Source organism: Hyla sarda, chromosome 13 (assembly GCF_029499605.1).
Source record: "Hyla sarda isolate aHylSar1 chromosome 13, aHylSar1.hap1, whole genome shotgun sequence".
In the NCBI taxonomy this organism is placed as follows: domain Eukaryota; kingdom Metazoa; phylum Chordata; class Amphibia; order Anura; family Hylidae; genus Hyla; species Hyla sarda.
The window spans coordinates 13076980-13104709 of record NC_079201.1 but is presented as its reverse complement, the minus strand read 5'-3'; the positions used below and the strand labels follow the sequence as shown (position 1 = coordinate 13104709).

At 44.2% G+C, this 27730-nt stretch overlaps 1 protein-coding gene across 9 annotated transcripts in view; it reads right to left on the bottom strand.

Annotated features, from left to right (window-relative positions):
* Positions 1 to 27730, bottom strand: part of ZNF335 (zinc finger protein 335) — a 346490-nt gene that overhangs the window by 41792 nt on the left and 276968 nt on the right. For 8 of the 9 annotated variants that reach the window (XM_056549983.1, XM_056549984.1, XM_056549981.1 and 5 more), the window contains 8 exons: positions 22548 to 23483; positions 19253 to 19454; positions 12457 to 12531; positions 10572 to 10790; positions 8489 to 8593; positions 7986 to 8114; positions 5350 to 5548; positions 620 to 797 (listed from right to left, as the gene is read on the bottom strand). In XM_056549983.1, the coding sequence (XP_056405958.1) occupies positions 620 to 797; positions 5350 to 5548; positions 7986 to 8114; positions 8489 to 8593; positions 10572 to 10790; positions 12457 to 12531; positions 19253 to 19454; positions 22548 to 23468 (2028 nt within the window). In that variant the 5' untranslated portion in view covers positions 23469 to 23483. The remainder of the gene's footprint in view (positions 1 to 619; positions 798 to 5349; positions 5549 to 7985; positions 8115 to 8488; positions 8594 to 10571; positions 10791 to 12456; positions 12532 to 19252; positions 19455 to 22547; positions 23484 to 27730) is intronic. The other variant, XM_056549990.1, reaches the window with a different exon arrangement.

Sequence of the window (27730 nt, the reverse complement as noted above, 5' to 3'; positions counted from 1 at the left end):
GCTATGACCTCACAAGATCCCGGCTCCAGCATTCGGAACAGTTTGTTCCAAATGCTGAGCAGCGGAGTACCCCTTTAAAGTGAATGGAGCGAAGTTGTAATACTATGCACAAACTGAGGACAGGGGTGGCGCTGTTTTTGAAAAAAAAAAAAAAAAAAAAAGCTCTGGATAACAGCTTTAGGAATGACCACTTAAAGGGGTATTCCAGGAAAAAACTTTTTTTATATATATCAACTGGTTCCAGAAAGTTAAACAGATTTGTAAATTACTTCTATTAAAAAATCTTAATCCTTTCAGTCCTTATGAGCTTCTGAAGTTGTTCTTTTCTAAGTGCTCTCTGATGACACTTGTCTCGGGAAACACCCAGTTTAGAAGCAAATTCCCATAGCAAACCTCTTCTAAACTGGGCGGTTCCCGAGACACGTGTCATCAGAGAGCACTTAGACAGAAAAGAACAACCTAAACTTCAGAAGCTCATAAGTACTGAAAGGATTAAGATTTTTTAATAGAAGTAATTTACAAATCTGTTTAACTGTCCGGAGCCAGTTGATATATAAAAAAAAGTTTTTTTCCTGGATAACCCCTTTAAATATGAAAAAAAAATCATAATAATTCTTACCTTCAGGGAAGACCATCTCCGGCACTGATAGCTACACTGCTGGCACCGAAACATCTGGGGGTCGCTGCTATCGTGCGCGTTTATATGGAAGGAATAATCTTCTTGGGTAAGGAACCGGGAGCCACAGACGCGGCAGATGAAAGGTCTGAGCAGAGGCTTATTGGGCGGTTTATAATATCTGCGTATATAAGTATAAAAAAACAAGGCATAGGTTATTAACCCCATATGAACTGTGCCATTTTTTCTTTATGTTAGTATTAAAGGGGTACTCTGGTGGAAAACTTTTTTTTTTTTTTTAAATGAACTGGTGCCAGAAAGTTAAACTGTCACGCCCCCTCCCATAGACTTGCGTTGAGGGGTGGGGCGTGACGTCAAACAGGGGGGCGGAGTCGGACTCTTCCGCTAGCGTGGTCGGCATCCGAAGCCTCCAGCGTTGCCGGAAGCCGTTGAGGTGGGTGCAGCAGCCGAGATCCCCAGCAGCGGGACCCCCGCGATCTGACATCTTATCCCCTATCCTTTGGATAGCGGATAAGATGTCTAGGGGCGGAGTACCCCTTTAACTTAATATTTGGTTGCACACCCTTTGGAAAAAATAACTGAAATCAGTGGCTTCCTATAAGCATCAATAAGCTTCTTACACCTCTCAGCCGGAATGTTGGACCACTCTTCCTATAAGCATCAATAAGCTTCTTACACCTCTCAGCCGGAATGTTGGACCACTCTTCCTATAAGCATCAATAAGCTTCTTACACCTCTCAGCCGGAATGTTGGACCACTCTTCCTATAAGCATCAATAAGCTTCTTACACCTCTCAGCCGGAATGTTGGACCACTCTTCCTATAAGCATCAATAAGCTTCTTACACCTCTCAGCCGGAATGTTGGACCACTCTTCCTATAAGCATCAATAAGCTTCTTACACCTCTCAGCCGGAATGTTGGACCACTCTTCCTATAAGCATCAATAAGCTTCTTACACCTCTCAGCCGGAATGTTGGACCACTCTTCCTATAAGCATCAATAAGCTTCTTACACCTCTCAGCCGGAATGGTGGACCACTCTTCCTTTACTGCTCCAGGTGTCTCTTATTGGAAGGCGCCTTTTCCCAACAGTAATTTTAGGATCTCTCCACAGGTGATCAATGGGATTTAGATCTGGACTCATTGCTGCCACTTCAGAATTAAGTGTTTATTTACCCACCAATCCCAAAGCTAAGGCTGCGTATAACAGCTACAAATGCTGCCGCTAATCCTATTGGTACAGTCCCCATGAGATTACATTGATGGATTATATGTATGGCAGATCATTCAGGGGTTATTGCGACAGACATAAGCCCATCATCATTCATTATGTATGTGTCAAGCTGTCAAGAATGTGAATTATGCAGCATGTTGTACATGTTTGTTATGAAGATGGCACTCACCGGTGATGAAAGAGCGGTGACTCTTTATTAATAACCGGCAGACAGCAGCATCGGAACGAGGGAAGCCACTCGTGGCGTCCCTCGTTCCGATGCTGCTGTCTGCCGGTTATTAATAAAGAGTCACCGCTCTTTCATCACCGGTGAGTGCCATCTTCATTCTTTCATATCGTACTCTATGCTTGTTCTTCGTAGTGAGCACCCCGGTGGACTGTAAATGGGTCAAGTATCCACGAGAGCTGTATTATTGTGAAGCAAGAATACTATCCAGCATCCTGCAGGGCTGCCCCTGCCTATTTGGAAGGTATAGCTTCCTTGACTAAGCTGTTAAAGAAGCACTCCAGGTCTGTTTTTTTTTTTTTTTGCCCATATCATCCACACTCACCATCACTATTCCTACAGTGAAATCTGTTTCATTCCAGCACAGCTGCATCCATGCGTTTCATTACTGTAACTGTGTCATGTGATCACCAATCTGACCCGCAGAAAATCAGTGCTTAATGTGTCAGAGGAGGTAGTCAGCCGTGTGTCAGCTGACTTCCTGTGAGCAACAGGATAAATCACTGCCCGTTTCCTCCCAGCTCTATCTGTATACTGCTGCTACCATCTCTATGGGATCAGTATATATAGTAGTTATACACGTCCCCTCCAGCTCCATCTGAATACTACAGCTGCTATCTCTATGGGATCAGCATATATAGTAGTTATACACCTCCCCTCCAGCCCTATCTGTATACTGCTGCTATCTCTATGGGATCAGCATATATAGTAGTTATACACCTCCCCTCCAGCTCTATCTGTATACTGCTGCTATCTCTATGGGATCAGTATATATAGTAGTTATACACGTCCCCTCCAGCTCCATCTGAATACTGCTGCTACTATCTCTATAGGATCAGGATATGTGGTAGTTATACACCTCCCCTCCAGCTCTCTGTATACTGCTGCTATCTCTATGGGATCAGGATATATAGTAGTTATACACCTCCCCTCCAGCTCCATCTGTATACTGCTGCTAATTCTATGGGATCAGGATATATAGTAGTTAAACACCTCCCCTCCACCTCTATCTGTATACTGCTGCTATCTCTATAGGATCAGGATATATAGTAGTTAAACACCTCCCCTCCAGTTATATCTGTATACTGCTGCTATCTCTATAGGATCAGGATATATAGTAGTTATACACCTCCCCCATCTACTGCTATCTTTATGGGATCAGGATATATAGTAGTTATACACCTCCCCTCCACCTCTATCTGTATACTGCTGCTATCTCTATGGGATCAGGATATATAGTAGTTAAACACCTCCCCTCCAGTTATATCTGTATACTGCTGCTATCTCTATAGGATCAGGATATATAGTAGTTATACACCTCCCCCATCTACTGCTATCTTTATGGGATCAGGATATATAGTAGTTATACACCTCCCCTCCACCTCTATCTGTATACTGCTGCTATCTCTATGGGATCAGGGTATATAGTAGTTATACACCTCCCCTCCAGCTCTATCTGTATACTGCTGCTGCTATCTCTATGGCATCAGGATATATAGTAGTTATACAACTCCCCTCCCACCTCTGTCTGTATACTACTGCTTTTCTCTCTATGGAATCGGGATATATAGCAGTTATACACTTCCTCTCCAGCTCTATGGGATTGAGATATATAGTACTTATACCCCTCCCCTCCGGCTTGCTCTGTATACTGCTGCTGCTATCTTTACGGGATTAGGATATATAAGAGTTATTCACCTCCCCTGAGGTTGCGTTGCATTTTTTGTGTTGCAAAACATGGCAAAAAGTGTGTCAAAATGCAAGATGCAAACACAGCCCTAAGTTTTTAAATCTTCATAAAACACCAAGTTTGTGATTATTGGTCAAATCACTTTCTCTCCATGGTGAAATTTCTCTAAAAAAAATGCGCGTGAAGAAAACAGATCAAAACTGCATGTAATGTGAACTGACACCAAGCAACTTATGAGTCTCAGTAGTTTAGGCTTCTGGTTGCTGGAGTCTAGCCAGGTAATGAGGTTAGTCTCATTTGGTGAACTGCAGTGATGGAACTCCACCCCCTCTCTCTGCATAGCTGGAAATGTAGGAAGCAGGAGAAAATCATTTCTGTTCTGACAAAGAATCAAGATGGCTGAAAATCCCATGCCTGCCACATCAGCTAAAACAGGTAAGCACAATGCATACACAAGAACCTCTACATTATTCCCTAATAAAAATAAAAATAAAATAAAAATACCGTATTTTTCAGCGTATAAGACGCACTTTTTCTTCCCCAAAACTGAGGGGGAAAAGTCGGTGCGTCTTATACGGCAAATACACATTAAAACCCAGTCCTATCGCGGCGGTCCCTGCGGCCATCAACGGCCGGGACCTGCGGCTAATACAGGATATCACCAATCACGGTGATGCCCTGTATTAACCCTTCAGACACGACGATCAAAGCTGACCGCCACGTCTGAAGCGAAAGTGAAACTAACCCGGCTGCTCAGTCGGGCTGTTCGGGACCGCCGCGGTGAAATCGCGGCGTCCCGAACAGCTTACAGGACACTAGGAGGGACCTTACCTGCCTCCTCTGTGTCTGCTCCGTGCCGGGATCCCCTGCATGGCCGGCGCTCTCCTTCGTCGTCATCACGCACGCCGTCCCGTCATCCAATAGGAGCGGCGTGCGTAGCGACGTGATGGCGGCGACGGAGAGCGAGGATCCCGGGCAGCAGAGACGTTCCGGAACAATGGGGACACCCCGGGGACAGCGATGGAGGGCGACATTCAGGGCAGCGGTGACGGGTCCGGAGCGGCGGGGACACGTGAGTATTACCTCCTATACCAGTGGTCTTCAACCTGCGGACCTCCAGATGTTGCAAAACTACAACTCCCAGCATGCCCGGACAGCCAACGGCTGTCCGGGCATGCTGGGAGTTGTAGTTTTGCAACATCTGAAGGTCCTCAGGTTGAAGAACACTGTCCTATACTTTACATTGTATTTGGTTCCGAAATTTTTTTTCTTCTAGATTTTCCTCCTTTAAAATTGGGTGCGTCTTATATGGCGAAAAATATGGTGCATCCCGTAGAGCTTCTTTAATGCTTATTAATTTAAAAAAATTAAATTAAAAAAGGCAGCAGATAATTTCAGCAGCACAGCTGCACAGGGGTCAGGAGCCGGAGGATGAGCAGATGTCTCACAGACATTTGGGAGAGATGCTGAACTAGATTCGGCCAGCTCTGCATGTGAAGAAGATACAAGTATATAAAAGTGATCCTTACTGTACTTAGTAGCATATCATCACCGAGTACTCACCTACGGCTTCTATAGCGATGATACTTTCGACCTCTGAAGTGTTTAGGGGGGCGGCCGCGTGGTCGACATATTACTTTCTGCTCCTCTTGGGGTGAGCAAGCAGAGGGATCCTTGTTTTCAAAGTCAGATAGTATGATGTTAATTTCCACCGGTTCGGTCATTGTTGGCAATTGTAGGGGGCCGGAACCTACTTCAGCTGCTATAAAGATAAAATAGTATTTCTGCTTGGTCTATACCGAAATCCCTCAAAATCAATTCTATCACTTACATCATCATACACTGTAACAGGTTACGGAGGTCCCAAATTGACCATTATTGAGGTCACATGATAACGGACAGACATGCCCATATAGGGTGCGTTCACACTGCTGTCAATGGTGACGGCGTAGTGCCGCGCGATCCTGCCCGCCGAAGTATTAAAGGGGTACTCCGGCGCTTAGACCTCTTATCCCCTATCCAAAGGATAGGGGATAAGGTGCCTGATTGCAGGGGGTCCCACCGCTGGGGACCCCCATGACCATCCACGCCGCACCCCGTTAGAATCAGTCCCTGGAGCGTGTTCGCTCCGGGTCTGATTACTGGCGATCACAGGGACGGAGCATAGTGATGTCACGGCTCCACCCCGTGTGATGTCATGCTCCACTCCCTCAATGCAAGCCTATGGGAGGGGGCGTGAAAGCTGTCACGCCCCTCCAATAGACTTGCATTGAGGGGGCAGAGTCGTGACGTCACACGGGGGCGGAGCCGTGACGTCACTATGCTCCATGCTCGTGGTCACTATGTCACTATGCTCCGTCCTCCGCGAGCGGAGATTCCATCTGGCGCCCGCATCCTAAATACTTCAGTATTTGTTCATGCTTTGTGCAGAACAATTTCAGCGGCGGAATGGTCAGCCGCTGAAATTCCTCAGTGTGAACGGGTGTCGCGGAAGACCCATTCACAGTGATGTTAAAGGGGTACTCCGGTGAAAAACTATTTTTATAAAAATCAACTGGCGCCAAAAAGTTAAATGCATTCTTAAATTACTTCAATTTAAACATCTTAATCCTTCCAGTACTTATCAGCTGCTTTATGATCCACAGGAAGTTCTTTTCTTTTTGAATTTATTTTCTGTCTGACCACACTGCTCTCTGCTGACACCTCTGTCCATGTCAGGAACTGTCCAGAGTAGGAGCAAATCCCCATAGAAAACCTCTCCTGCTCTGGACAGTTCCTGACATGGACAGAGGTGTCAACAGAGAGCACTGTGGTCAGACAGAAAGGAAATTCAAAAAGAAAAGAACTTCCTGTGGATCATACAGCAGCTGATAAGTACTGGGAGGATTAAAGGGGTACTCTGCTGCTCAGCGTTTGGAACAAACTGTTCCGAACGCTGGAGCCGGCGGCGGGAGCTCGTGACATCATAGCCCCGCCTTCACAAGCCGTCATGCCCCCTACCATAGGCTTGCTTGAGGGGGCGTGACGTGATGTCATGAGAGGGCGGGGCTATGATGTCACGAGCTCCCGCCAACGGCTCCAGCGTTCGGAACAGTTTGTTCCAAATGCTGATCAGTAGAGTACCCGTTTACCGCACGGAATTCAGCAGTATGAACGTGGCCATATACCGGTTTCGCAAATAATTTAGGGACTGCCCTGTACTTTAAGATTAAAAGGGAACCGATCATCAGTATCACTGCACTTACCTGTTGGTACAGGGTTATAAATCATCGGTAAGTATGCTTTTCATCAGTGTCACCCGCTCTATCCGTGGCTCCATTCTTTGCTAATCTCCAGTTTTATAGATATGGTAATGAGGGGGAGGGGCCTTCCCAAGCCCCCCGTGCAGGATGATGTCTGGTGTTCTGAAGATCTGTCCACACTGGCTTCATTACATTGCCGCTTCCTCCTGTGTCAAGCCTGCTACGCTGCAGAATTAAGCTCCAGCATAATGGCTGTGGCCACGGCTACTGTGCATGCAAAGAAGAGCTGTTATGCTGAAGACAAGAGCTCTATTCTGCAGCACAGCAGGTTCAGTACAGAGGGGAAGACCATAAAGAAACCAGCGCACACTGATTTTAATAACACCAGACATCACCATGCACGTGGGGCGCTCTGAAGCATAAACATATCCAGTAGACCGGGGATTACAGAAGAATGGAGCCACAAAGAGGATCGGTAAGTATGATTTTTATCCGTGTCACCCACACTATAACCCTGTACCTACAGATTAATGCTAGGGCTACTGATGACACATTGCCTTAAAAAAAATATATAAATAAATAAATAAAAAATATTATAATACATAATAAAAAAATATATTAATTTATTATAAAATAAAACAAAAACATTTTTTATTTGTATTTTTATTATTTTTATTTGTATTATAATTATTATTTTTATTATATTATTATATTATTTTAATTATAATTTTTTTATTATATTATTATTACTATTATTATTAATAATAATATAATAAAACATTATAATTAAAACAATAAAATAATAATAATAATATAATAATAATAATACTATTATTCATATTATTATTATATTATTATTTTATTGTTTTAATTATAATTTTTTTATTATTATATTATTATTACTATTATTAAATAATAATAGTAATAATAATAATAATAAGAGGAGATTCACAATACCTTGCAAACGTGGAATTTTGCATGGACGCAAAGGTCGCCGGCGTGGTCTCTCTTTTGCCAGTACACCTGTAGCGGATTCAACCTGGTGACTACGAGTGGCATCCTCTCCTGGACTATAGTCGCTATCATCTATAAAAAATTTAAAAAAATAACAGGTAGACGGACACAATATCACAAATTTTGCCCTAACTAGAATTACTTAATAACAAAAGTGAATTACGGCTTTGGTGAAATATGTACAAAACATTAAAGTGGTTATTTAGGGTTTGATAAACAGCGCCACCACTGTCCTCAGGTTGTGCGTGGTATTGCAGCTCAGTTTCAGTGAAGTGAATGGAGCCAAGTTGTAATACCACACCCAACCTGAGGACAGGGGTGGTGCTGTTTTTGAAAGAAATGTTTTTTTTTTTTTATATTTATATTTTTATTTATATTATATTTTTTTATATTTCTGGATAACACTTTTAAAAGCACAACACAAGATTTTTTTTTTTTTTTCTTACCGTCGGCATCATCTATGGCTCCTGCGTCCATTATGTCATCTTCCTCTTCTTCCTCCTCTTCTCTAGGCCGTACCACTTTACGGAAAGCCTTTTCATCTTTATTGACTGAAAAAAAGAAAAAAAGGCAAAAAAGATGATGAAAAACATATGTACACAAAATTAAGTGGTTGAGGATCATCAGCGCAGCACCACATTGATCACTGTAACATGATTTATACTCTCCCATGACAGCCAAGAATATAGTGCTACCAGGTTACAATGCAACATAAACTGTACTGGGACAAGAGTGATCACATGCTGTGGATAGGACAGTGTTTCCCAACCAGGGTGCCTCCAGCTGTTGCAAAACTACAACTACAAGTTGTAGTTTTGCAACAGCTGGAGGCACCCTGGTTGGGGAACACTAGAATTGGATACGATATAAGTGTTTTCATCATCATTTTGACAGCCCATCATCTCTCTCCATTAAAGGGGTACTCTGGTGGAAAACTTATATTTTTTTTTTTTTAAATCAACTGGTGCCAGAAAGTTAAACAGATTTGTAAATGACTTCTATTCAAAAATGTTAATCCTTCCAGTACTAATTAGCTGCTGAATACTACAGAGGAAATGCTTATCTTTTTGGAACACAGAGCTCTCTGCTGAAATCACGAGCACAGTGCTCTCTGCTGACATCTCTGTCCATTTTAGGAACTGTCCAGAGCAGCATATGTTTGCTATGGGGATTTTCTCCTACTCTGGACAGTTCTTAAAATGGACAGAGATGTCAGCAGAGAGCACTGTGGTCATGATGTCAGCAGAGAGCTCTGTGTTCCAAAAAGAAAACCATTTCCTCTGTAGTATTCAGCAGCTATTAAGATCCGGAAGGATTAATCCTCTATCCTGTGGAAAGGGGATACGTTTTGTTCCCTCGGAGGACCCCTATCATTAAAATAAAAGGAAACTGACCTTTTAAAGAAATTTTAATAAAAATGAAAACGTTTCAACTGGTGCCAGGAAGTTAAACAGATTTGTAAATTATTTCTATAAAAAAAAAAAAATCTTAATCCTTCCAGTACTTATTAGCTGCTGAATACTACAGAGGAAATTCTTTTATTTTTGGAACACAGAGCTCTCTGCTGACATCATGACCACAGTGCTCTCTGCTGACACCTCTGTCCATTTTAAGAACTGTCCAGAGTAGGAGAAAATCCCCATAGAAAACATATGCTGCTCTGGACAGTTCCTAAAATGGACAGCAGATGTCAGCAGAGAGCACTGTGCTCGTGATGTCAGCAGAGAGCTCTGTGTTCCAAAAAGAAAATAATTTCCTCTGTAGTATTCAGCAGCTAATAAGTACTGGAAGGATTAAGATTTTTTTAATAGAAGTAATTTACAAATTTCTGGAACCAGTTGATTAAAAAAAAAAAAAGTTTCTCTTTAAAGGAGTTCTGAAGTGAAAAATAACTTCGGGTCCCAAGCGCTCGGACCCCGCGATCTCCTGAACGGGGCCCCGGCAGTCTGCTTAAAGGGGGCATGCTGCTGGGATTTGTAGTTTTGCAACATCTGGAGGCACCCTGGTTGGGAAACACTGGGATAAGGGATAAGTTATTTTTCGCTGCACTACTCCTTTAACAGAATACAGGTTACATAAGAAGTGGCCAGTCTTGTACATACAGGGAGCAATTTGTAAACCTAAATATACCATATTAGGGTATTGTTCACATGTACTATATCTGCTGCAGATTTTCTGCAGCAGCCTTTATTATGGACTTCCCAACAGAAAATCCATAACATAAAATATATATATATATATATATATATATATATATATATATATATATATATACCGATATGGCCCCCTAGGGGGCCCTGGGAAACTTTGGGGTAGACATGTTCCCAATGCCGGCAATGCAGTCCGCTTGGAAAACATGTGCAATTTGAATTTCCCTCGCGGAAATTCTGCAGTGTGCACGGTGCAGCAGAACGTCATTGAAAATAATGGTAGGCTGCTGCATTTCTATGTTTGGAAATTCTATAGTGTGAATGGGGCTGTAGTGTGATTTCCGGAGGTTTTCCCTAAAAACGAATTTAAAGCTTTTACCTGAGTGGACGTGGCGCTCTTTCACGTGGCGGAGGAGAGTGGACTTGGATGTACTCTTGTACTGGCACATCTTACATTTGTATTGCTGGACCACCACCACTTCCATCATTCCTTCTAGAGCTTCCAAGTCAGACACTAATTCGGGAGCAGCGGGGGAATGTGATGGCCATCGTTCTCCGACAGCAACTGGGCTTACTGTCAATGGGAAACTAGTAGGCGCTGTGAAAAAATTAAAAAATAATAATAATATTATATATATTTTTTAATAATAATTATTTTTCTTTCCTTTTTTGTGTTCTTTTCTGACAGCCGTAACTTTCTTATTTTTCGAGTGAGGGCTTATTTTTTTCTGTACTGTACATGCTATCTTATGATCTTTTTTTATTCCAAAATATATTTTTTTTCACTTTTTTTACGGCATTCACCGTGTGAGATAATTTACATTCTAGCTTTATAGAACACGTCATTACAGACGAGGCAATACCTAGTATGTATATGATTTGTGTGTTTTTTTTTTTTTATGATAATACAGAACTTTTATTGGGAAAGGGGCATTTATTTTATTTTATTTTTTTACACTTTGTCCTTCTATTGAAGAACCTTTTATAATTATTTTATTTACTTTTTACAGGTTATACTATGCTGTAATACATTTGTACTGCAGCACAGTATGACCTGATGAGCTGCGCTCGGGCTGGATCTCACAGGCTTCCGTAGCTTCCGTCATCTGACCTCCTGCTGCCATAGCAACCAACGGCGACCCGTGATCGTATCGCGGCACCGCCGTTGGTGAACAGGGTGGAGCACCCCCCCCCCCCCCCGTCAACACCATGGATGCCGTGATCATGATTGATTGCCCGGCTGTGACTGACAGCCGGGTCCTGCCGGCGATCTCTTGCAGCGCATCGTACAGAGCAGAAGATCGCTAGGCTCCAGAAAGTTAAACAGATTTGTAAATTACTTCTATAAAAAAAAAAAATAATAATAATTGAAATCCTACCAGTACTTATCAGCTGCTGGAGTTTAGTTGTTCTTTTCTGTCTGGCAACTGTGCTCTCTGCTGACACCTCTGTCTGTCTCAGGAACTGCACAGAGTAGGAGCAAATCCCCATAGCAGACATCTCCTGCTCTGGACAGTTCCTAGGACAGACAGTGGTGTCAGCAGAGAGCACTGTGGTCATACAGAAAATAACAACTCCACTTCAGCAGCTGATAAGTACTGGTAGGATTAAGATTTTTTTTTTTTTTATAGAAGTAATTTACAAATCTGTTTAACTTTATGGAGCCTAGGGATCTCCTGCTCTGCACGATGTGCTGCAAGAGATCGCCGGTAGGACCCGACTGTCAATCACAGCAGTGGTGTCAGCAGTCAATCACTTCAGCAGCTGATAAGTACTGGTAGGATTAAGATTTTTTTTAATAGAAGTAATTAACTTTCTGGAGCCTAGCGATCTCCTGCTCTGCACGATGTGCTGCAAGAGATCGCCGGTAGGACCCGACTGTCAATCACAGCAGTGGTGTCAGCAGTCAATCACTTCAGCAGCTGATAAGTACTGGTAGGATTCAGATTTTTCCAGTTGCGCTAACAAGCTAGCAACTTGGAAGTATGCCTACATCCTGGGGCGGGAAGGGGTTAATGGGACAGAGCCGGACGGCCTTGTGAACCTAGCCCAGTGTTTTCCAACCAGGGTGCCTCCAGCTGTGGCCAAACTACAACTCCCAGCATGCCCGGACAGCCAAAGGCTGTCCGGGCATGCTGGGAGTTGTAGTTTGGCCACAGCTGGAGGCACCCTGGTTGGGAAACACTGACCTAGCCTAACCAAAGTGAATGTGGACCTTCATATATTAGCACTAGAGCACACAGAGCATATACTTTGATTCTTACCGCCCTCAGGTTCCTGTAGGATCAGGTACTGGGTGATCTCAGAATTTCTGCCTTCGGTGCTTGTAACAATGCAGCCTTAAAAAAAAAAATAAAAAATTAGGTTAATTTCCTCTATACATTGATAATCCCCTAACATATCACAAAAGGCCCTGACAGCTGTGATTGGTCTCATTGGGCGTAAAACAAAATAAACTAGAGGAAATGTGGTGCGATATTGGGTGAATATGGGAACGAAGCACAAGCCATAAATCAGAAGTGGCTGCCATAGTGAGGGCGAACCACTATAAACTCATGTGGAGTACAAGGAACAATATGGAACCCCTGGACTGTCTAAGGCAGGGCTTCAACATTTTTCAGCTTGGGGGAACACCTCGAAAAAAAAAAAAAAAAAAAAAAAATATTATATATATATATATATATATATATATATATATATATATATATATATATATATATATATTTATATATATATATATATATATAAATACATTTTTTATTTTTTACAGCGGGACACACTGACTTCCCCCCCCCCTCCCCATATGCAGTTTACCCCCTGTATGTAGGACCCCCTGTAGTTAGTTTGCCCCTCAATGCAAGACCCCCCTGTGGGTAGTTTGCCCCCCTGTAATGAAGACCCCCCTGTAGGTAGTTTGCCCCCCGTAGGTATGATCCCCAGTATATAGGGCCCCATTGTAGTTAGCTTGTCCTCTGTATGTAAGACGCCCCCCCCCCCCCATAGGTAGTTTGCCCCCTGTAATGAAGACTCCCCTGTAGGTAGTTTGCCCCCCCGTAAGTATGATCCCCAGTATATAGGGTCCCATTGTAGTTAGCTTGTCCTCTGTATGTAGGACCCCCCTGTAGGTAGTTTGCCCCCCTGTAATGAAGACTCCCCTGTAGGTAGTTTGCCCCCCTGTAATGAAGACTCCCCTGTAGATAGTTTGCCCCCAGTAGGTATGATCCCCTGTATATAGGACCCCCTGTAGGTAGTTTGCCCCCCTGTAATGAAGACTCCCCTGTAGGTAGTTTGCCCCCAGTAGGTATGATCCCCTGTATATAGGACCCCCTGTAAGTAGTTTGCCCCCCTGTAATGAAGACTCCCCTGTAGGTAGTTTGCCCCCAGTAGGTATGATCCCCTGTATATAGGACCCCCTGTAGGTAGTTTGCCCCCCTGTAATGAAGACTCCCCTGTAGTTTGCCCCCAGTAGGTATGATCCCCTGTATATAGGACCCCCTGTAGGTAGTTTGCCCCCCTGTAATGAAGACTCCCCTGTAGGTAGTTTGCCCACAGTAGGTATGATCCCCTGTATATAGGACCCCCTGTAGGTAGTTTGCCCCCTGTAATGAAGACTCCCCTGTAGGTAGTTTGCCCCCCCGTAGGTATGATCCCCAGTATATAGGGCCCCATTGTAGTTAGCTTGTCCTCTGTATGTAAGACGCCCCCCCCCCCCCCCGTAGGTAGTTTGCCCCCTGTAATGAAGACTCCCCTGTAGGTAGTTTGCCCCTGTAGGTATGATCCCCCTGTAGGTAGTTTGCCCCCCCGTAGGTATGATCCCCAGTATATAGGGCCCCATTGTAGTTAGCTTGTCCTCTGTAGGTAAGATCCCCCCCCCCCTGTAGGTAGTTTGCCCCCCTGTAACGAAAACTCCCCTGTAGGTAGTTTGCCCCCTGTAATGAAGACTCCCCTGTAGGTAGTTTGCCCCGGTAGGTAGGACCCCCCTGTAGGTAGTTTGCCCCCGTAGGTAGTTTGCCCCCGTAGGTATGATCCCCTCTATATAGGGTCCCACTGTAGTTATCTTGTCCTCTGTAGGTAACACCCTCCTGTAGGTAGTTTGCCCCCCTGTAACGAAGACTCCCCTGTAGGTAGTTTGCCCCCAGTAGGTATGATCCCCTGTATATAGGACCCCCTGTAACGAAGACTCCCCTGTAGATAGTTTGCCCCCAGTAGGTATGATCCCCTGTATATAGGACCCCCTGTAGGTAGTTTGCCCCCCTGTAATGAAGACTCCCCTGTAGGTAGTTTGCCCCCGTAGGTAGGACCCCCCTGTAGGTAGTTTGCCCCCGTAGGTATGATCCCCTCTATATAGGGTCCCACTGTAGTTAGCTTGTCCTCTGTAGGTAAGACCCCCCTGTAGGTAGTTTGCCCCCCTGTAACGAAGACTCCCCTGTAGATAGTTTGCCCCCAGTAGGTATGATCCCCTGTATATAGGACCCCCTGTAGGTAGTTTGCCCCCCTGTAATGAAGACTCCCCTCTAGGTAGTTTGCCTCCGTAGGTAGGACCCCCCTGTAGGTAGTTTGCCCCCGTAGGTATGATCCCCTCTATATAGGGTCCCACTGTAGTTATCTTGTCCTCTGTAGGTAACACCCCCCTGTGGGTAGTTTGCCCCCTGTAATGAAGACTCCCCTGTAGGTAGTTTGCCCCCAGTAGGTATGATCCCCTGTATATAGGACCCCCTGTAGGTAGTTTGCCCCCCTGTAATGAAGACTCCCCTGTAGGTAGTTTGCCCCCAGTAGGTATGATCCCCTGTATATAGGACCCCCTGTAGGTAGTTTGCCCCCCTGTAATGAAGACTCCCCTGTAGGTAGTTTGCCCCCAGTAGGTATGATCCCCTGTATATAGGGCCCCATTGTAGTTAGCTTGTCCTCTGTAGGTAAGACTCCCCTAAAGAGAGAAAACAAAGAAAAACATCACTTCTTCCTGCAGCCACTTAAGACTGACCGCTTCTCTATCTAAGGGACATGCACGAAGCTGTCATTGTGTGCGTCCCAGAAGAAGTGGTGTCTCCAGCCTCTAGTGGCTGCAGGCAGCATCACTAGAGGCCAGAAGTCACTGGAGACGACACAGCTAACCGGCACTAGGACCCATGTGGCAATGAGCAGAATTCTAATGTGTCGCCATCCTCCTCACCAGACTGCTGCGGCACACTCAAAGGGTTCCCATGGCACCGGTTGGGAACCCGTGGTCTAAGGTAACAGCCATCCACTTCCTTTTTCACCCTTAAAAGGGTACTCCAGTGAAAAAAATATTTTTATATCAACTGGCTCCATAAAGCAGAGTGTCAGCAGAGAGCACTATTGTCAGATAGAAAAGAACAACTCAACTCCAGCAGCTGATAAGTACTGGTAGGATTTTAAGATTTTTTTAATAGAAGTAATTTACATATCTGTTTAACTTCCTGGAGCCAGGTGATTGAGATATATACACATATATATATATATATATGTTTTTTTTTCCACCGAGTACCCCCTTTAAGTTATGTTATTATGGACTATATCATATCTTTATTATAATAAATGTTTTTCCTCACATTGTGATTTATATTTATTTTCTATAGTTCTGGCACACTCAAGATAAACCAACCTTCATGGCTCTTTCCATATAGCAAGTGATCGCTCCAAACCTCACTACCTCCGTTGTACTCGGGCGGTGGGGTGGCGCCACCCCTCGAGTACAAGCAGAAAAGAGTATTTGCAGCACCAATGAAAGGTAAAAGGATCCACTTTATTGAAGCATAAAAATAAAATACAAGCTGGGCACAGCAGCCTACGCGTTTCGGACAAGCATGTCCTTAATCATGGCGTTGCCATGATTAAGGACATGCTTGTCCGAAACGCGTAGGCTGCTGTGCCCAGCTTGTATTTCATATTTTATGCTTCAATAAAGTGGATCCTTTTACCTGTCGTTGATGCCGGAATACTCTTTTCTGCTAACTTCTGATCTCCGCAGATGGCACACCCTTATAGGCCACGTTTTTCAATGCTTTAATGTACGGTAAAAATGTTCCTCAGTCGTCTTTAACTATTTGCATCCATCACACATTGTACGCAATTGTTCACATCAAAGTGAGAATTTGGCTTGAAATCCGCTTCACCTCATCATCATTGGGGCAGACATGGTTTTGTGGGGAAATATCTAAGTATTTTATTTCCACCACAAAATCCTGATGCAAAAAAAAATAAAAAATCCTTCCTCGCCGAGCGTACGGATCCCAGACGTCAGACCTAAATAAATGGCAGAGTTCATACGGGGACAACATCCGACTGACAGCTTGAGGGACAGATTTGGAACGAGTTCATCTGAGTCACGGCGTTGATGATCATAAACGTACACATAGCCGAAAGACATAAATGACTCACAAATGGGGACTCATCAAAACCTGTCCAGAGGAAAAGAAGCCGAGTTGCCCATAGCAACCAATCAGATCGCTGCTTTCACTTTTGAAAAGGCCTCTGAAAAATGAAAGCAGCGATCTGATTGGTTGCTATGGGCAACTCAGCAACTTTTCCTCTGGACAGGTTTTGATAAATCTCCCCCATAGGGGGAGATTTATCAAAACCTGTCCTGAGGAAAAGTTGCCGAGTTGCCCATAGCAACCAATCAGATTTCTTCTTTCATTTTTCATAGGGCCTCTTTAAAAATGAAAGAAGCGATCTGATTGGTTGCTATGGGCAACTCAGCTTCTTTTCCTCTGGACAGGTTTTGATAAATCTCCCCCTTAGGGTGGGTTCACACTAGAGATGAGCGAAGTTACAGTAAATTCGATTCGTCACAAACTTCTCGGCTCGGCAGTTGATGACCTATCCTGCATAAATTAGTTCAGCTTTCTGGTGGGCTGGTGGGCTGGAAAAGGTGGATACATTCATAGGAAAGAGTCTCCTAGGACTGTATCCACCTTTTCCAGCCCACGGGAGCACCGGAAAGCTGAACTAATTTATGCAGGAAAAGTCATCTACTGCCGAGCCGAGAAGTTTGTAACGAATCAAATTTACTGTAAGTTCACTCATCTTTAGTTCACACCACGATTTTGCTATACGGTTTCATAAAAAAAACTAAAACGTATGCAACCGTACAGTAAACTGCGCACATAGACTTCCCGTTCAAAAAACTGTATGCACCATAATGTATGCAGTTGGCTCCATTTTTCAAACCAAACGTTTTTTTTACTTTTTTTTCGGACAGAAAACCATGGCCTACGGGAGCATTCACACCACGTTTTTTGCAATACAGTTCCCGTATACGTTTTCACTATGAAAACCGTACGGAACCGTATTGAAAATCCTATGCACTGACTCTCCATTAAAAATCGTATGCCAAACGTTGCATCCGTTTTGCGTCCTGTACGGTTTTGTCCAGTTTTTTTTCCCGTACCCAAAACCATAGCCTACCACAGTTTTTGGTCGGGGGGGAAAAACTGTATTTTTTACATGGGAGTCAATGGGAACCGTACAGAACCGTATGTGCATACGGTTCCATCACCATACGTTTTTTTAATTTGCACAGTTTTTTTGGTGGGGGGAATTTCATTAAAACAGGTGAAACTTTATTCATAATGGAGTGAAAAGTTAGAAACGTATACAGTTTTTTCTTAAAAAACGGATGCACCCGGACATCATTTTTCAAACCGTATACGGTTTTTAACTGTATACGAGTTAAAATATGTACACATGTTTTGATTCAGTTTAGTCTGGTTTTGAGGAATCCGTTTTTCATCAAAAACCTGATACCGGAACTGTATTTCAAAAACGTGTCCCCTACCAAAAGTTTTTTTTTTTTTTTTTTACATGGGAGTCAATGGGAACCGTACAGAACTGTATGTGCGTACGGTTCCATCCGGTTTTCACCATACGTTTTTTTACTTTGCACAGTTTTTTTTTTTGGGGGGGGGATTTCATTCAAACAGGTGAAACTTTATTCATAATGGAGTGAAAAGTTAAAAATGTATACAGTTTTTTCTTAAAAAAACAAATGCACCCGGACATCATTTTTCAAACCATATATGGATAAAAATTTGTACACACATTTTGATACAGTATAGTCAGGTTTAGAGGAATCAGTTTTTTATCAAAAACCTGATACGAGAACGGTATTGCAAAAATGTGGTGTGAATGCCCCCTACCACGGTTTTTGGTCCGGGTGAAAAACCGTATACGTTTTTTTTAACATGTGAGTCAATGGGAACCGTACAGAACCGTATGTGTAAGGTTCCATCCGGTTTGCACCATACGGTTTTTGACTTTGCACAGTTTTTCTTGGAATTTCAATCAAACAAGAGAAACTTTATTCATAATGGAGTGAAAAGTTAAAAACGTATACAGTTTTTTCTTTAAAAAACTGATGCAACTGGACATCATTTTTCAAACCGTATACGGATAAAAATTTGTACACACGTCTTGATACAGTTTAGTCCGGTTTTGAGGAATCCGTTTTTCATCAAAACCTGATACGGGAACTGTACTGCAAAAATGTGGTGTGAACCCAGCCCACCCAGTTCACACGGCCCTCTGTCCCCGTTTTTTTTTTTTATCCCCGCTTTGTTTCCTTTTTTTGCAGGCTGTAAACGGATTCAAAACGGTTTAAAAAAAATCCCATTCATGTCAATGGGATTTTTTTTTTTTTTTTTTTTTTACAATCCGTTTGTACCCGTCTGCACACATTTCCGTTTCGTTTTTTTACGGCAAATGGCACATGCAGTATTTTTGCTTCTGTCCAAAAAACAGAAGAAAAAAACGGATGCAGGAAATTTAACATTGAAGTCTATGGAAAACAGATGAGCCTTTAATGTCATCCGTTTGCATCCGTATTTCCAATCCGTTTTTTGATCCGATTTTACTTTTGAGCATGCTCCGTTTTATTAACTGAACAAAAACGGATCCAAATAAACCAAACGGATAACATCCGTTTGCATCCGTTATTGTCCGTTTTTTTTATTTTTAAGTCCGTTTTTAATTTTGACGGGAGAAGACCGGGACGGGTCTAGATGGCCGTGTGAACGCAGCCTTAGTTCTTTTTTCTCTTACCTTGAATGAGCTGAGGATTAATGGAGCCATGTATGATCCTATCCACTGCCGAATTGGCTGGAAAGGTAGATGCCGAAACTTCAGAAGGTATGAGGACAGGCCGAGGAGTCTGGGTAAGGATTGACTGACATATGCTACATACCCCCGGTACAGAGCAGGCCTCGGGCTGACAAGGAAGGATCGGCATGTTTGATATGGCCTCCTTAAAGAATAAGAAAAATTATAAAAATATAAATAAGACATAAATCTAAAAATATATGCGGGAATTATATGCGTAGGGGGGTCCCAGTGGTCGGACCCCCGGGATCACTAATCCCCTTTATCCTGTGGATAGGGGATAATACGTAAAAAGCTAGAATACATCTTTATGGTCTATTCACACGTACAGTATTCTGCGCAGATTTGATGCGTAGGAATTTCTGCTGCAGATTTCTATGTAAACTGATTGAGCACAGCTTCAAATCCTACGCATCAAATCTGCGCCGAATACTATACGTGTGAATAGACCCTAAAGGGGTACTCAAATGCTCCAGCGTTCGAAATATTTAGTTCTAAATACTGGGTGTGGGCTTTGGGGGGGGGGGGGGGCTTAGTCGCCACGCCCCTCGTGACATCGCACCACACCCCCTCAATGCAAAATATGGGAGGGGGCGTGGCTTCCGCCACGCCCCCTCCCATATATTGCATTGAGGGGGCGTGGTGTGATGTAATGTGGGGCGTGGCATCCCCCAAAATCCCACACCCAGCGGTCCTGTGGAAAGGAGATACGTTTTGTTCCCCCGGAGGACCCCTATAATTAAAATAAAAGGAAACTGACCTTTTAAAGAAATTAAAATAAAAATGTCCTTAAAGGGGTACTCCGGCGGAAAACATTATTTTTTTTTTTTAATCAACTGGTGCCAGAAAGTTAAACAGATTTGTAAATTGCTTCTATTAAAAAATCTTAATCCTTCCAATACTTATTAGCTGCTGAATACTACAGAGGAAATTATTTTCTTTTTGGAACACAGAGCTCTCTGCTGACATCACGAGCACAGTGCTCTCTGCTGACATCTGCTGTCCATTTTAGGAACTGTCCAGAGCAGCATATGTTTTCTATGGGGATTTTCTCCTACTCTGGACAGTTCTTAAAATGGACAGAGGTGTCAGCAGAGAGCACTGTGGTCATGATGTCAGCAGAGAGCACTGTGGTCATGATGTCAGCAGAGAGCGCTGTGTTCCAAAAATAAAAGAATTTCCTCTGTAGTATTCAGCAGCTAATAAGTACTGGAAGGATTAAGATTTTTTTTTTTTATAGAAATAATTTACAAATCTGTTTAACTTCCTGGCACCAGTTGAAACGTTTTCATTTTTATTAAAATTTCTTTAAAAGGTCAGTTTCCTTTTATTTTAATGATAGGGGTCCTCCGGGGGAACAAAACGTATCCCCTTTCCACAGGATAGAGGATTAGTGATAAATCACAGGGGGTCTGACCACTAGGACCCCCACCATATCCTGTACAGGGCCCGGCTTGGGGTAAGAATGATGACCCGCTCAGCCAATCACTGAGCAGGCTGTCTGTCTCCAAGGTTAGGGGGAGGGGTTACAGGTCGAAACGCTCTGGAGTATGGCAAGTTCAGTGCAAGAACTGGGGACCCTACAGGTGATCAGACACTTATCCCCTATCGTGTCAGCTGTTCTATAAAAAAAAATCCTAATATAAAGGCTGTGGAGGGAGTCCAACAACGAAGGGGTCCCTCTACATAAAATATTAAAATAGTTCCAAGATGACTATTCACTGCCGAACCCATAACTCTATGGAAAACTGGTATTTGATTCAGAAACTCCGAAAATATTAATGCAAAATAAAACATAAATATGTGATCACAGGGTGCAGTTGGGTTGTTAAAGGGTATTTCAGAAGGGAAATAAAATGTTTTTAAAATCAACTGGTGGTAGAAGGTTAAAACAGCTTTGTAAATTACTTCTATGTAAAAAGATTAATCCCTCCAGTCCTTATCAGCTGCTGTAAGCTCTGGAGAAAGTTGTGTAGTTGTTCTTTCCAGTCTGACCACATTGCTCTCTGCTGACACCTCTGTCCATGTCAGGAACTGTACAGAGTAGGAGCAAATCCCCATAGCAAACCTCTCCTGCTCTGGACAGTTCCTGACATGGACAGAGGTGGCAGCAGAGAGCACTGTGGTCAGACTGGAAAGAACTACACAACTTCCTCTGGAGCATACAGCAGCTGATAAGTACTGGAAGGGGCGTAGCTGTGACGTCACGATCACGGCCACTGGCTCAGAGCGTTCTGAAAACTTTGTTCAGAATGCTGGAGCACCCGAGTACCCCTTTAACCCAACCGACAACAATTTTTGAAATGTTCTTAGTGACATCAACACTTTATGTGCTTTACTTTTACTTGGAGTTAAAGGGGTACTCCAGTTGAAAAATATATATATTTTTTTTTTTTCAAAGCAACTGGTGCCAGAATAGTAAACAGATTTGTAAATTACTTCTATTTAAAAATCTTAATCCTTCCAGTACTTATCAGCTGCTGTATTGCTCCACAGGAAGTTGTGTAGTTCTTTCCAGGCTGACCACAGTGCTCTCTGCTGACACCTCTGTCCACTTTAGGAACTATAGCCAATAAAGCCGGGTTGTAGCGCAAACCACACGGACATCTGCTTGTTAGGTGCAAAGGTTACTTTATTTAAGCCAAACAACAACGCATTTCAAGGCAGCAGTGCTTCTTCTTCAGGTAAAATAGGCTTGTAAAATAGCCTATGTTACCTGATGAAGAGGCACTGCTGCCTCGAAACGCGTTGTTTGGCTTAAATAAAGTAACCTTTGCACCTAACAAGCAGATGTCCGTGTGGTTTGCGCTACAACCCGGCTTTTCCCAAGATTTATTTGCTATACACAGATCGGCTGAGAATGCCCTGACGCCGACTCCAGGAAGCAGCACCACTCTTCTATTCATGCTCATATAGCGATATTATGCCATAGGAATCTCTGCCATCCCCATAGCAAACCTCTCCTGCTCTGGACAGTTCCTGACATGGACAGACCCCTCCCTGTAAGTCAGCCAGGGGTCTACTAAATGCCTCCAGGCATTCTGGGAGTTGTAGGTTTGCAACAGCTGGAGGCACCCTGGTTAGGAAACAGTGATCTGTAGACAATACGCACAAACATATGGCAAGGAATTTCGAGGATGGCTTTCAGCACATTACCAACTAAAGAATGTTTTGTGCATTATTAGGATTATTTACAAGCAATAGGAAGGATATATAAAATCTATAATAAAGAACATACGGTGTAGTCGTGATGCATGGTGACATCTGGCACTTGGGCCACCACAGTGTCCGTGTCCTGCCTCCCGGCGGCATCTGCGAGGTCGATACCGCTCGGATTCAGCGCAGGCTGCTGAAAAATAACGTTCTGTGTATTGTGCTTCATATAAGCTTCTGGCACAATAGGACTATCCAGGCTGGAGTCTTGCACTTCCTGTTCACCTACAGTATTCGGGATCGGTTGCACGGTTGCCTGGGGCGCCTCCAGGTCACCGGATACAGACATAACATCGACGTCCATGCTGATTTGTTCATCGGGGGTCTCTTTTAACGAATCAAGGTTTTCTTTTAGTGTCCCGTCCAGATGTTGGGGGGCTCGATGGGCTGTATGGTCTTCAATGTCTGGGTTGACCATCTGAAGGCACTGGGTGAGGTCTAGATTTTGTGTTTCGGTAGTTACAGAATCCGGTCCTGTACTCATATCTATAGGAGCCTCGCTCGTGTCCGTGCACATTGGCTCAACTGTGCCAACCACATCTTCATTGCCCGTGTTATCCGAGCGCTGATCCAGATCCAAATCACTTGGTTCCTGGATTAAACTGGAGTCTTCTCCAGCCATTTGATCGTTTCTGGACTCCACCGGTTCAATTTCTCCAGACTCCATCTTCTGGGATGAAATTTCATCTGACTTTAGGTTGAATGAAATTTCATCTGACTTTAGGTTGAATGAAATTTCATCTGACTTTAGGTTGAATGAAATTTCATCTGACTTTAGGTTGAAGTGGCCGTGTGAACTTGGGTTTAGCTTGAGAAGATCACTTGCGTTACTCGTTTCTGGCATCTGTGGTTCCCCTTGGATCGGGGCATCTTCAGCCAACACTTCAGCGGTCTCTTGTCCTCCATCAGTGCTTGCTTGCTCTATGGTCTCTACATCTTTTTCCATTTCAGCACCACGGATCTGTGTACAAAATGACAAAGTATACTGTAATCATTTTTATTTTTTTAATATTTTTCCAATTAGATATATGCCGGAAAAAAAACTTGCTTTCGGTTTCATGCAGCCCAAACCACGAGTATGAAACAGATACAGTCAATTGGATACTGAGACACCGACGCTCGGGTTTTTCAGAGACATCAATCAAGACAGGAAGAATTCTGGACAGACACTTGGGAAGTCTATTGTAATACTTATCCGCGATCCTGTGCATAAGTAATAAGTGGAGGGGGGGGGGGGGTCTACCAGTGATCTTCAGAACGGGGCCTGTCTCTTACCACAGAACGCTACAGCTCGCGACTTCATAGACAAACTGGTCTTAAAGGGGTGCTCCGCCCCTAGACATCTTATCCCCTATCCATTTAGAGCGTCGAGTGCATCTCCGGAGGCTCGTGACGTCACGGTCATGCCCCCCTCAATGCAAGTCTATGGGAGGGGGCATGACGGCAGTCACGCCCCCTCCCATAGACTTGCATTGAGGGGGCATGGCCGTGACAGCACAAGCCGGGCATGGCCGTGATGTCACTAGCCTCCGCCCGCATCAGACCCCTGCTATCAGACATCTTAGCCCCTATCCTTTAAATAGGGGTTAAGATGTCTAGGGGCGGAGTACCCCATTAAGAGTGACCACCGGACCTGCCAGTCACCGACTGGCCAGAGTGGGCTGTCATGCCCGCAACTAGTTAATCTCGAAAGGTGGAGGCACGAGCGCACTGATGTAACAGACGAACCTCAAATTAGACAATGGGGGTGGGGGGGACATCACAGCGATCGGACCCCCCCCCTTAAATTCAGACATTTTATTCCCTAACCTGTATGTAGGGATAACATTTTACTTAACCAGAGTACCCCTTAAGTTTTCAGTTTACATAAGAAATAACTAAATCCTGATTTTTTTGGGGGACTTCATACACGGCAAAGTTGTTCTGTAACCTTAAGCACTCCAGCCCTCACTTTCCCAGACGAACTGGTCTCAGAAGTGACGGTGCGATTCACGGCTATCGAGACCAGTTCATACCGGAAAGTTGGGGCTGGAGACCCGCAACGGGGACGTGTTTTGGATATCGCAGTGGCCCCAGCAGTCAGACCCCCCCCCCCCCCATTTTTCAGACACTTCTCCCCTATCGTGCGAATAAGTTTTACATAACCAAAGGTGGAGAAGGGGAATCATAGGTGCCCTATTTAAGAGAGTGGTGGCTCCTTATTCTATTGACCAAATTCTTCCATGCATCTTTTTACACTAATCATAGTTGGCGAACCGCTGGCCTGGAGGGTCTGTGTTTAAAAAGGAGAAAACAGGTGGAAACAAATAATGTTTTCTATTAAAATCATTGGGACCTGGGTAAGTAATTGGGGCCAATGGCTGTCCGGTCATGCTGGATCATATAGTTCTGCAACAGTTTGGAAACTGCTTTACAACAAGCCCCATGGATATAGGACACAATCAACATCTTAAAAGGGGTACACCGCCCCCAAAGGATAGGGTGTCTGATCGTGGGGGTCCTGCCGCTGGAGACCGCCGTGATCTCGGCTGCGACACCCCAGACATCCGATGCTCGGAGCAAAGTTCGCTCCCTGCTGGATGCCTGGCAATGCGGGGTGCAGGCTTGTGATGTCACGGCCACGCCCCCAATGCAAGTTTATGGGAGGGGGGGTGACTGCCATCACGCCCCCTCCCATAGACTTGCATTGAAGGGGCGAGGCCATGACGTCACAAGCGGGGTGCGGCCGTGACGTCATGAGTCTCCGGCGCTGCACCAGACGCGCTAAACGAACGCCGGATGCAGCAGGAAGATCTCGGGGGTCCCCAGCGGCGGTTCCCGAGACAGACAGAGGTAGCAGTAGAGAGCACTGTGGTCAGACTGGAAAGAACTACACAACTTCCTCTGGAGCATACAGCAGCTGATGCAGGGTGGAGGCTTGAGACATCACCGCCACGCCCCCTCAATGCAAGTTTATGACTTGCATTGAGGGGGCGTGACCGTGACGTCAGGAGCCTACGGCGCTGCACCCGACATTCTAAACGAACGCTTAGAGACGCTCTAAACGAACGCAGGGGATAAGATGTCTAGGGGCGGAGTACCCCTTTAAGGCCCCATTATCTGTATGGGATATGCTTGTAAGCAAGAACAGGTTCTCGAAGTTTGGCGTTTGCGTGCATCACGACCAAAAATGTAAATAGCCAGAGGAAATTCTCTGAGTACATGTAATTTTCTGTCTATATGTGTCTTGCAGCCATATTACAGTGATCCCTCAACTTACAATGGCCTCAACATACAATAGTTTCAACATACAATGGTCTTTTCTGGACCATTGTAAGTTGAAACCAGACTCAACATACAATGTTACAGACAGTCCAGATCTGTGAAACGTGACAATGGCCGGAAGAACTGACCAATCAGAATGGGCATTTTACTGGTAAAACCCCTGTATTACTGAAGTAGCGCCCCCTACAGTACAGGGAGGTATTACATGTTCTGTACACTTTACCTGTATTACTGAAGTGTATGCACTGACTGGTGTCTGGTAGCGCCCCCTACAGTACAGGGGGGTATCACATGTTCTGTACTACTCTTTACCTGTATTACTGAAGTGTATGCACTGACTGGTGTCTGGTAGTGCCCCCTACAGTACAGGGAGGTATTACATGTTCTGTACTACTCTTTACCTGTATTACTGAAGTGTATGCACTGACTGATGTCTGGTAGCGCCCCCTACAGTACAGGGAGGTATTACATGTTCTGTACTCTTTACCTGTATTACTGAAGCGTATGCACTGACTGGTGTCTGGTAGCGCCCCCTACAGTACAGGGGGGTATTACATGTTTTGTACTACTCTTTACCTGTATTACTGAAGTGTATGCACTGACTGATGTCTGGTAGCGCCCCCTACAGTACAGGGAGGTATTACATGTTCTGTACACTTTACCTGTATTACTGAAGTGTATGCACTGACTGGTGTCTGGTAGCGCCCCCTACAGTACAGGGAGGTATTACATGTTCTGTACTCTTTACCTGTACCAGGGTTACCTGCTCTTTTGGACACCAGGATAGGGCGACTCCATGTTACTTTTTTAGGACATTGCGTGCACTGTACAGGACCCTGAAGAAGCTCCTGTCCTCTACATAGACCAGTGTTTCCCAAGCAGGGTGCCCACAGCTGTTGCAAAACTACAACTCCCAGAATGCCCGGACAGCCAACGGCTGTCCGGGCATGCTGGGAATTGGAGTTTTGCAACAGCTGGAGGCTCCCTGCTTGGGAAACACTGACATAGACAGTGATTACAGCTCCCAGCAGATCTTTCTTACTTTTATATGTAAGGATTTGCTTTATCTATATTAATTATCTACTTATTTTTCTTTAATCCTCACTTTTTCCTATTTTTGGATGACATTTTGGTGGCTTCAGAACCAATTACCAGGTTTCCATAGAGTTCTGGTCTCAACATACAATGGTTTCAACATACAATGGTCGTCCCGGAACCGATTAATATTGTAACTTGAGGGACCACTGTATTTTAATTCATTACTTTATATAACAGCAGCCGGATGCAAGGGGGGGGGGGGGGGGCAGATGAACGCCATTTCTCCTATCTCAGAGTCCTTAGGGGGTTTTCCACAATGATGTCCTGTGTCTGGTTTCTTGGTGAGTGACAACTATCCGATACGTATGTGAATCACCGCTGAGGAAGTGATCCGGTCGCAGGTGTGACTCACAAAAAAGTCCCCACCCCTCCTCCCCTATCTATAGACAGGTCTGAGCAGGACGCGACATTGTGTTTACAAACATCTTTCCTTCTCGTTGACCCATAATATAGAACATGTTTATATTATATATATATTTTTATTTATTTATTTTTTATATATTCCGCTTATTTTTATATTTTTTTCTGTGAAGAATTCTGCTTAGAATTTACGCTGCAGCAGCCTCCCTTTGTTCTCAATGGGATTCTGCTGCCCCGTTCACACTACGGAATTTCTGCGGTAGACGTTTCGCTGCAGAAATTCCGGATCCCAGGCGAAAAAATAACCATGTTTATTCCTTCAGCAGAATCCGCAATAAAATGCATTGCCGTCTATTGAGGGTGGTCTTGGGGCTTGTTTTGCCAGCACCTGCTTAAAGGGGTACTCCGCCCCTAGATATCTTATCCCCAATCCAAAGGATAGGGGATAAGATGTCTGATCATGGGGGGGTCCCATAGCTGGGACCC